Source organism: Artemia sp. Qi Xiang Cuo, chromosome 4 (assembly GCF_049724085.1).
Source record: "Artemia sp. Qi Xiang Cuo chromosome 4, ASM4972408v1, whole genome shotgun sequence".
In the NCBI taxonomy this organism is placed as follows: Eukaryota; Metazoa; Arthropoda; class Branchiopoda; order Anostraca; family Artemiidae; genus Artemia; species Artemia sp. Qi Xiang Cuo.
This window is the reverse complement of record NC_142797.1, coordinates 85,301,183-85,312,260: the sequence shown is the minus strand read 5'-3', so window position 1 is coordinate 85,312,260 and position 11,078 is coordinate 85,301,183. Positions and strand designations below refer to the sequence as shown.

Sequence of the window (11,078 nt, the reverse complement as noted above, 5' to 3'; positions counted from 1 at the left end):
ATGGTAGAACCTTCTAGAAAACACCGAACAAGACCTCCATCTTCCGAAGCGTCCATGTTTCAGAAACTTGACCACTTCCGAGGTAATACTACTCATTAAAATGAAGCCTCTTCACCTTCACTCCTAGTCAAACGACTTATAATTCTTAATATTAATTTATAAAGCCTATTCTTGCACCCTGAACTCTCAAAACTCCGAAAAACTGCCCTTTGCAAATAGTTCCATTCATATGCTCGCAACTCTTTTAGTCGCTTTAATCTTCTCCGTTTTAAGTACCCAGTAAATCTTTATTGCAGTCATTATTACAATACTTTACTTTGGTTGGGTACCCTTTAGACCAGTTATTTTTCGACTTTTCGAAGTTCTATTTTTCGTAGTTAAACCAGGAATTAAGAAAAAAACACGAAACAAGGCATTGCATTCATGTAAAAAAAAAAAAAAAAAAAAAAAAAAAAAATCAAGAGCATGTTTTAAATTTTATTTTCAATTTTTTGGGTGTCCGCCAAAAAGGTGTGTTTTTTTAACGTTTTTATTAGCTTTCGGTTTGGAATGTAATTTGTTTAATCATTCTTAATTGAATTTGTGTATAATGTGTTGAGTTGATATTTAAAAACTATCATTATTTAGCGCAAGTTTAATTTCTATTGGCTCCCGAACAACCTGTTTAATGCTCAAATCATTTCTAGTGAGGGAGACGTTTACAATGAGTGTTGTATGGATAGGTTTTCAAAATATGGTGGCTTAGAGCAGCATCAAAAGAACTGTTAGAATTTTAAGCCTTGTTATATCCTCCGTATTCTGCTGCAGATATTTTTTTCTAAATTTTGATGAGTTCCACCCACATAATAACTGCTGCAGTCACATGGTATTTGATACATCCCTCTTTAATGAGTAACTGGGGTCTTATCTTTTGAGCCGTCCTAGCTAACTGGACGAGCGCTGGGTTGGGAATTCTTTGTCCAAGGGGCACGGGTTCGATCCCTGGCGTGACCAGTTATTTGGGTTTGGGACGCGGGTCAGTGGTGTGACTGTAAGCTTAGCCAGAGTCGACCCAGCTTTAAATGGGTACCTGCAGAATTCTGGGGAAGGTAAGCAGGAAGGGTGTGCGAAAGAACAGGATGACTGGTCCCCAGCCTCCCATTGCACTTCCTGGCTGAAGGGCCACGGAACGGAGATCAGCACCGCCGGTTTGGACCTTAAGAGTCTAGTACCGTCATACTTACTTTTACTTGTTACTTTTTTTTTATCTTTACCAGAGATTTGGAAATTCATCATGTTTAAATTATTATAAAAAACTGTGTACAACAATATTTTGGTAGAAACATAATAGAAAGAATGTTACTATCGTAGATTCATTCCTCATTCTTTTTACCTTCTGTTAGATATTAAACTAACTTCTTCTTTTTTGAAGGTGGAACATATAGATGATCAAGCTGAAGAAGCTGAAACGACTTACATTTGCAAGTATGTGGATTTTCAGGAATTGGGACCTCTTGATCTTTTTGTCAATCTTGATCTTTCTGACCTCTACCGTCTTCCAAAGAGATATTCCAAATTTCCATTCCAGGTCTGTTCTGTTTTTTTTTGTTTTTTTTTTTTTTTTTTTTTTATTATTATTATTATTATTATTATTAAAAATACAATCAATGCAAACAAACCTACAATATATATCAATCTAAATGAATAAACAAATCTTAAAACGAGTGAAACTTAGATTGAATATGCAAATCAAGCTTGAAACGAACAAAAATTACTACAAACAAGAGGTTGGGAATCTCCTCCTTCTCTCACTATAAGTCCTTCTCTACTGCGTCATTGGCGTTTTACTGAAAACTATGTGTCTTGAACAGTCTTGGAAAGTATAAACAACATCAAATTGAATATTTGATATATAATAATATTAGTTGTTGAAAGAGCCATCCGTTCAAGAATTTATTTCACTGTACTTTAATTTTTATTTCAATGCTGTAAGAACTGGAAAAGAAAATATTTGTAATATAATTCGTTTTCAGTTAAGCGCCAATGACGGAGTAGGCTTTTGGTTTTTATTTACAGTTAAGGAAGGGAGCAGTATCCAAACTCTTTTTTGTAGTGAAACTGTATTCGTCTTGAACAACTTTAGAAAGAACTAATAAATTAAGCTGAATTTTAGATTTATAATGATATTAATTGTTGAAAGCTCATCAGTTCAAAATTTTACTATAATTTTAATGTTTATTTCAATATAAAGTGCCAAAGGAGATATTTGTAATGAAATTGGTTTTCAGTAAAGCGCCAAATAAAGTAAAGTAGGCGATACCCAAACTCTTGTTTCTAGTGATTTTTGTTTGTTTCAAGCTTGATTTACATATTCAATTTAAGTTTCATTCGTTTTAGGATTTATTTATTCATTTATATTAATATCTATTGTATGTTTGTTTGCATTGATTATTTATTTAATTTCTGTTCATTTAAGTTTTATTTATACTTCAATAGCAATTTTTTTTTCGTTTTTTTTTTAAATTATAAATTTTTTATTTTATATTTTAAATTTTTCACCCATAAAATTTCTGTGCCTGGGCCAGTGCCTCCTCAGTCCCCTGGTTTGATGCCACATAATTAAAAAAAAAGTTGCAGATTTTTTTCATCTACATTTCTTGTTTATACTGTGATATGTTATACTTTTTAATGACTGTATGTGGTGTATTTTAGCCTACTCATTAATCGGTACTTTATGATGGGCTTTTTTTTAATTAACATTAACGACAGTAGTAGTATCCCATATGACATTATCTATGTATGCTTTATCTGAGTATGTGTGTGCATCTGTGTATGTGTATCATTATATATATGTGTGTGTGTGTATTTATCTGTTTCTTATTTGTGTATGTGTATATATGTATTTATCTGCTTCTTTTGTGTATATATATCACTTAATTTGTACTAATTTGTGTATATGTATCACTATATGTGTCTGTGTGTATATTTTAGGAGGCGATGTCTACCATTAAAGCTCAAGAGAAAAAAGAGAATGCCATTAAAGCCGAAGAAGAAAAAGAGAAAAAATTTCAAGTGACATGGCTGGAAAGTGGTCGTTCGAAGTTCAAGTTAAATTTTGAATAATAAGAGGTAATCACATGACATTCAGCCTCTCCCTCTTAGCCGACATTCCCCCCCCCCCCCCCAAATACATCCGATAAAAATTAAAAAAAACATTTTGTTCAATTCGGCCCTTCGTCAAACATAAGTGTTAAGTGACCTTCATAAGAAAAATGAACAACGCCTTTTAATAAATAACAGGTGGTGGAAAAGAAAAACATTTTTATAATTCTCTATATGAATATAGTGTCTATGAATATTCTATCAAAACACTGTTGAAAAATTTCAGGTGACCATTTTTTTAAAAATAGTTCAACCATCAGATATTAAAACTCCAGGGTTGACTCCCCCCCCCCCCGGGCCCCGGGATAGGGTGTGTAAATTATACTCTGGGGATGCATATGGTTCTTATATAAGGGATACTTGTATAAACTTCAGAGGGCTCATTTGATTGAAAATAGAAAGTTCTAGTTCACTTTTAAAGAGTCAAAAGAGACCAAAGCTTAATCCAGTTCCCCCACGCCCTTTTTCCCAAAACCCATCTGATAAAAATTTTGAGATAGCAATTTTGTTAAAAATAGTTCAAACATCAGATAATAAAAGCTCCGAGGTTGACACAAACCCATTTTTTCACTTTGATATCAGTTTTGAATCTTTGATGAATATTTTGATATTTTTTTTAAGGTTTGATTTTGAAATACAGAATTTTAAAAAACTTGAATTTTTTGCAATCAAAAACGAACAAAAATTAATTTAAAAAAAATCCGAAAAATAAGTTTTTCAAAGAATAGTAAAGGCCATTTTAAACTTAAGCTCATCATATAAAAATACATTTTAAAATTCAAAATCAAAACGACCAGAAATTAATATTAAAGAATAAATGAAACGCAAAACAAACAGAAATTGAATAAACAATCATAGCAAAAACATACAACAAGTAATAATATAAATGAATAAATAGATCTTAAATAGAGTAATGCTTAGATTGAATATGAATATCAAGCTTAAAACGAAAAAACATTTTCCTATTGAAGTATAAATGAAACTTAAAACGAACAGAAATTAAATAAACAATCCATATAAACAAACATACAATAGATATTAATGTAAATTAATAAATAAAACTTTAAACGAGTGAAACTTAAATTGAATAAGCAAATCAAGCTTGAAACGAACAAAAATCACCACAAACAAGAATTCGGTTATGCCCTCCTTCTCTCACTGTAAAAGTATAAAACCTACTGCGTCATTGGCGCTTTGCTGAAAACTATATGCGTCTTGGACAGTCTTGGAAAGTATAAACAACATCAAATTGAATATGTGATGTATAATTATATTAAATGTTTAAATATCAATCCGTTGACGAATTTATTTAACTTTAGTTGTATTATTTTTTTTTTCAATGCTTTAATACCTATAAAAAAAAATATTTTTAATATCATCAGTTTTCTTTTAAGCGCCTCTGACGCAGTAGTCATTTGATTTTTATTCACAGTTAGGAAAGGAGGCAATATCCAAACACGGGTCTGTGGTGAAACTATATTCGTATATAACAACTTTAAAAAGAGATAATAAATTAAACTGAATATTTGATGTATAATGATATTAATTGCTGAAATCTCATAAGTTCAAAATTTTACTATATATTTTATGTTTATTTTAAATATTAAGTACAAAAGAAAATATTTTTCATAAAATTGGTTTTCAGTAAAGCGCCACTGACACGGTAGGTTTTAGACTTTTAAAGTGAGAGAAAGAGGTGATACCCAAACTCTTGTGTGGAGTGAGTTTTGTTCTTTTCAAGCTTAATTTGCATATTCAATTTAAGTTTCACTCGTTTTAAGATTTATTTATTAATTTACAGTAATATCAATTGTATGTTTGTTTGCATTGATTTTTTTTATAATTTCTGTTCTTTTTAAGTTTAATTTATGCCTCAATATTAAAATATTTTTTGTAGTTTTAATATAGATATTAATATTGAATCTAATAATTAATCTCTTTAATATATATTTATTAATTTATGTATTACTTGTTGTATGTTTTTTATATTATTGTTTATTTAATTTCTGTTAGTTTTGGGTTTCATTTATTCTTTAATAGTAATATATGGTCGTTTTGAGTTTGAATTTTAAGAGGTGTTCATATCTCCTGAGCTTAAGTTTTAAATGGCCTTTACTTTTCTTTGAAAAACTTATTTTTCGAAAGTATTTTTTAATTAATTAAAAAAAAAAGCCTGGGGGGTTTTGTTGACGCCAGAGTTTTGTTACTTACCCTTTCAACTATTTTTAACAAAATTTTATCTGATGCATTTAAGGTGTGGAGGAGGGGGGGGTTAGTTGTCCTCCAATCTCTTTTGACTCTTAAAAAGTAAACAAGAACTTTCAATTTCCAATCAAATGAGCCCTCTCTAAAGTTTATACGAGCATCCCTTCCATAAGAAATAATATGAAGGATTCGGAGAATCCTTAAATTACAACCCTTGGCCTGAGGGCTGTGGGGGAGTTGTCATCCTCAAAGACATAATTTCAAGACCTTAAAAATACGTTTAATAAAATAGCTGTCTCAAAATTTTGATTGAATGTGTTTGGGGAAAAGATGGGCGTGAGAGGGGGGTTAGCCCTAAAATCACTTTCGACTATTAAAAAGGGCACTAGCTCTTTGAATGTCCAATCGAATGTGCCTTTTTTGAAGTTTCTACGACACCGCCTTCTATAAAAAACCTTATATGCCCCCAGGGTATAAATTAAAACCCTTGCCTTCCGGGTTGTGGGGGAGAGTCCTCCTCAAAAACATATTTTCTATAAGAAAATCAACTACGCTGAACAAAATGGCTATCTCAAAATTTTGATTGGATGTGTTTGGGGAAATGATGGGCGTGGGGGGGGGGGGCTATTTGCCCACCAATCACTTTTGACTATAAAAAGGGCACTTTTTTTGAATTTCCAATCGAATGAACCTTTTTTGAAGTTTCTAAGACAACGTCTTCTATAAAAACCTTATATGCCCCCGGGGCATAACTTATAACCCTTGTCATGAGGGTTGTGGTGGGAGTTTCCTCCTCAAAAACATATTTTCTATCTGGAAATCAACTAAGCTGAACAAATAGGCTATCTCAAAATTTTGATTGGATGTGTTTGGGGGAATGATGGGCGTGGGGGGGGGGGCTAGTTGCCCTCCATTCACTTTCTACTATTAAAAAGGGCACTAGCCCTTTGAATTTCTAACCGAATGAGCCTTTTCTGAAGTTTCTACGACAACACCTTCTATAAAAACCTTATATGCCCCCATGGCATAGGTTAAAACCCTTGCCCTAAGGGTTGTGGGGGATTGTCCTCGTCAAAAACATATTTTCTATCTGGAAATCAACTACGCTGAACAAAATCGCTATCTCAAAATTTTGATTGGATGTGTTTGAGGAAATAATGGGCATGGGGGGGGCTAGTTGCCCTCCAATCACTTTTGACTATTAAAAAGAGCATTGTCCCTTTGAATTTCAAATCGAATGAGCCTTTTCTGAAGTTTCTACGACAACGCCTTCTATAAAAACCTTATATGCCCCCATGGCATAGGTTAAAACCCTTGCCCTAAGGTTTGTGGGGGATTGTCCTCGTCAAAAACATATTCTCTATATGGAAATCAACTACGCTGAACAAAATGGCTATCTCCAAATTTTGATTGGATGTGTTTGAGGAAATGATGGGTGTGGGGGGGGCTAGTTACCCTCCAAGCATTTTCGACTATTAAAAAGGGCACTAAAACTCTCGATTTTCAATCAAATGAGCCCCCTTTGAAGTTTCTATGACGACCCCTTCCATATGAAGTGACTCTGGGAAAAAAAGAATAATAATAAAACATTATTTTAATGTTACCCTCCAATCATTTTCGACTATTAAAAAGGGCACTAGAATTCTCGATTTCCAATCGAATGAGCCTTTTTTGAAGTTTCTACGACAACGTCTTCTATAAAAACCTTATATACCCCCAGGGCACAACTTAAAACCCTTGCCATAAGGGTTGTGGGGGAGTGTCCTCCTCAAAAACATATTTTCTATCTGGAAATCAACTAAGCTGAACAAATCGGCTATCTCAAAATTTTGATTGGATGTGTTTGGGGGAATGATGGGCGTGGGGGGGGGCTAGTTGCCCTACATTCACTTTCTACTATTAAAAAGGGCACTAGCCCTTTGAATTTCTAACCGAATGAGCCTTTTCTGAAGTTTCTACGACAACACCTTCTATAAAAACCTTATATGCCCCCATGGCATAGGTTAAAACCCTTGCCCTAAGGGTTGTGGGGGGTTTCCTCGTCAAAAACATATTCTCTATCTGGAAATCAACTACGCTGAACAAAATGGCTATCTCAAAATTTTGATTGGATATGTTTGAGGAAATAATGGGGGGGGGGGGGGGGCGAGTTGCCCTCCAATCACTTTCGACTATTAAAAAGGGCATTATCCCTTTGAATTTCAAATCGAATGAGCCTTTTTTGAAGTTTCTACGACAACCCTTTCTATAAAAACCTTATATGCCCCCATGGCATAAGTTAAAACCCTTGCCCTGAGGGTTGTGGGGGATTGTCATCCTCAAAAACATATTTTGTATCTGTCAACTAAGGTGAACAATATGGCTATCGCAAAATTTTAATTGGATCTGTTTGAGGAAATGATTGGCGTGGGGGGGGCTAGTTACCCTCCAAGCATTTTCGACTATTAAAAAGGGCACTAAAACTCTCGATTTTCAATCAAATGAGCCCCCTTTGAAGTTTCTATGACGACCCCTTCCATATGAAGTGCCTCTGGGAAAAAAAGAATAATAATAAAACATTATTTTAATGTTACCCTCCAATCATTTTCGACTATTAAAAAGGGCACTAGAATTCTCGATTTTCAATCGAATGAGCCCCCTTTGAAGTTTATACGACGACCCCTTTCATATGAAGTGCCTCTGGGAAAAAAAAAAATAATAATAAAACATTGGAGCCGTATGGCCTTTATTATAGGCAACGCTACATTGTTGCCTCTGATTCGTCTGTAAATGCAGCAGTTTTACCGACTCCTGCCATGATTATACAGATGGTGACGAAATATTAGATTTGAATAAAGAGCATGTAAATAGTGACATGACATTTACCGAAATCTCAATCTCGGTCGGTAAATGCAGCGATTTTACCCAATCGTGCAGTGATTTTTCGTATCGTATTCAAAACAGAGACGATGTTAATTATTGATAAATAACAGTTGGTAAAAATTACCATCCAGTCCATAAAATTCCTCACTCCCTCCCAAAAACATTTTGGCTAGTAACGAACCTGCCCCTAATTCAGTTCTTGTTGCATTTATGTTTTTGTCAGTGGGGTCAAAATCGAGTTTTTTAAAAGTGGTGCTATGTGAAATAACGGCTTTCATTTTCTGTTCGTAATCAGAACTGTCCATTATTACAATGGGTTTGCCTTTATTAGCTCTAGTGATAATGAGGTCCTAATACATTTTTAATTGTGAAAATATTTTAATGTCATTTTATGTATTTTCATTTTCAGTTTTCCTCCTTTTAAAAGAATTTAATTGCTTTACAATTTCAGGTCTAAGATCTTGTGGAGCCTCTACTTTATCAACAGAAGCGATTATACCTGCTTCTACCTTAGAAGCTATTTTCTAGTAGAAAACAGAAGTCGAAAAACAGAATTTAGACCCTAGACAATATTCTCCTGTTTTAAGAAAGTTTCTTGAAGTAGGAAAATATCAGGAGCATGCCTGACTAAAATATTTTGGAGTTCTTTTCTTTTGGCTTGGTTGAATCCCTGGATATTTAGTTGGAACACTGAAAGGGAGCTATTCATTTGTGTGTGAGGGAGCTAACTTGCGTCTTTGTAGCTTATTACTACTACCTTCTGGGCTAGGTGTAGCCTCTTTCCCTTTACGTTTTCTTTCAGGAGCCCTTGGGCTGCTGGTTTGCGGTTGGTTGTTACTGGTTGTAGGGCTTGATTCAACTCTTTTTAGGTTTTCAGCAATGTTGGACAGGCTAAGGACTGCATTTTGAAGATTAGCTGGCATCATCTGAGATACTAGTTTGCAAAGTGATGTTGCTGTCTCAGCCAGATAAGAGATCTGCTTTGTAACACCTTCAAACATGGTCATATATTTCTTGCTCAGATCCTCAACTGGATGGTGGTTGGGTGTTAAAGGAGGGAAGCAATCTTTATGGGCCATAGGGACATGTTTGGTTTGGTTTGGAAGTCCCTTCTTCAGGACCTCGGCAGCAGTCCTCATGGGGACATTATTAGTGAAGGAATTGGTTACAATTGCTTTCTTCTCCATGAATACTGGGAATTCTCTATCATTAGCAGCATGGTTACCACTGCAGTTAGGGCACTTGAGTAAATGATCTTCCTTAATTGTTTTAAATTGGGGGCATTCATTATGAGTGTGTTGTCCGCTACATAGTAGGCATCTTCTGCCTCTGCGGCAATTTGAAGCCATGTGGCCAAAACCTTGGCAATTAAAACACTGTATTGCCCGGGGGATAAACTGCTTAACTTGCGCGCCAAACAGAGACTTTCAGAGGGAACTGAACATCCTGATTGAAGGTGCAAACCAGGGAGCTAACTGAAGGGCTTAGGTTTTTAAAGGCTAATGCTACATGTTCTATTCTATTATCAACTTGGACCTCCTTGACAAAGTCATCCAGATGGTTGACCTCTTCAGATGGGATAAATACAATTCCTTTTCTATTTCTTATCAAAGCAGGGTTGGAACTAGGACCAAGCACAAACTTTACTTTACAACCATTTAATCTATATCTGAAATTGAAAGTATAGCAGTAGCTACCGATTGATTTGCAGCTATTATTATAATGGAGCCATCTGGTCCAAGTCTTTCTAATATTGAACCATAATGGCCCCTGCACTCATGATTTTGAAGGTGTTCAAAAAGTTTTTTAGCAATGACTGTTCTACTACCTAATGTCAACAACCTGGTGGTTTCATTTGGACCTTCAACATCTAAAGCCAAAATCCTAGCACTAGAATTATTTGGGTCAGGGGTGACAGGACTAGGCTTACTACTAATTGTTCTGTCAGTCATCCCCCCCAAAAAAACCCAATGGTTTAAAAATAATCAGGTAAAACAAAAAAATATAATCACAAAAGAATTAAAATGTAAAATAAATAAAACGAATATGCTACAAGCAGAGGGGCGGAGCCTTCAGTCAAAAATAAAATAAGCAAGAAAAATAATTCAAAAGCAGGCACAGCACTAAGTTTAAAAGCAGGGTAAAAATGGGTTGCTCAGCACTTAGATAGTTGCAGTATGCAGGAATCTGGGAAAATTTGCATAAAGCACAATAACAGTCAAAGCAAGCCACAGGCCAAAATACACAACAAAATGAGTATACAGGATTCAGGGACCCCAAGGGCAGAGCCCCTTGTGATTTAATCAACAAACCGTGGCACAGAGCTATCCCTACTTGGAAAATAGCAATTTTGAATATTTTTGGTTTATTTCAATTTTAATTCGTCTTTTCTTCCCGTTTTGATGTTATTTCCATGTATTCCGATTGTAATGTAAAAATGTGCGAATATATATTAAAGATTAAAATACCAAAGCACTTCGATTTGTTACAGGATGTAAACTTGGCGAGCTTGAATGTTGATCTTATAATGAAATTGGCTACTTTGATTAAAGAATACTCTGTTTACTTCTGTTTTAGAGAAGGGTTTTATCAGGTTTTGTAAACAGGTGTAAGGTTTACCGATGTGAGCCGGTCTTAGTCCTTTATTGGCAATCCTTTCGTGGACTTTGCTGAAACGTCCACTTTTATGGATTGTGTAACCTAGTTTGTATTCTGAAGCTCGGATTTGAATTCTTAATTTTTTTTTTCTCGAATATATGTGATAAAAATATTAAATTTACAGTAGAGTTTAAAGAAAATGAAAAGCTACCATTTCTTGACATTATGTAAATTAAAAGAGATAACCGGTTGCTTTTCTCAATATATAGAAA

At 34.5% G+C, this 11,078-nt stretch overlaps 1 protein-coding gene across 1 annotated transcript; it reads left to right on the top strand.

The window, feature by feature from the left end:
* On the top strand, positions 1 to 3,104 carry LOC148953557 (uncharacterized). Its single transcript, XM_089088003.1, has 3 exons — positions 1 to 82; positions 1,383 to 1,567; positions 2,971 to 3,104. Exons 1-3 carry the CDS (start codon positions 1 to 3, stop codon positions 3,100 to 3,102), a joined length of 399 nt encoding a protein of 132 aa, XP_088944129.1. The 3' UTR covers positions 3,103 to 3,104.
* Positions 3,105 to 11,078: the final 7,974 nt, after the last annotated feature.

Bases quoted from the DNA above. Each gene is read 5' to 3' on its own strand.
- LOC148953557 (XM_089088003.1), top strand. From the start codon at position 1: ATGGTAGAACCTTCTAGAAAACACCGAACAAGACCTCCATCTTCCGAA. The intron at 83-1,382 runs GTAATACTACTC...ACCTTCTGTTAG, and splicing joins GAAACTTGACCACTTCCGAG to ATATTAAACTAACTTCTTCT. The intron at 1,568-2,970 runs GTCTGTTCTGTT...TGTATATTTTAG, and splicing joins ATTCCAAATTTCCATTCCAG to GAGGCGATGTCTACCATTAA.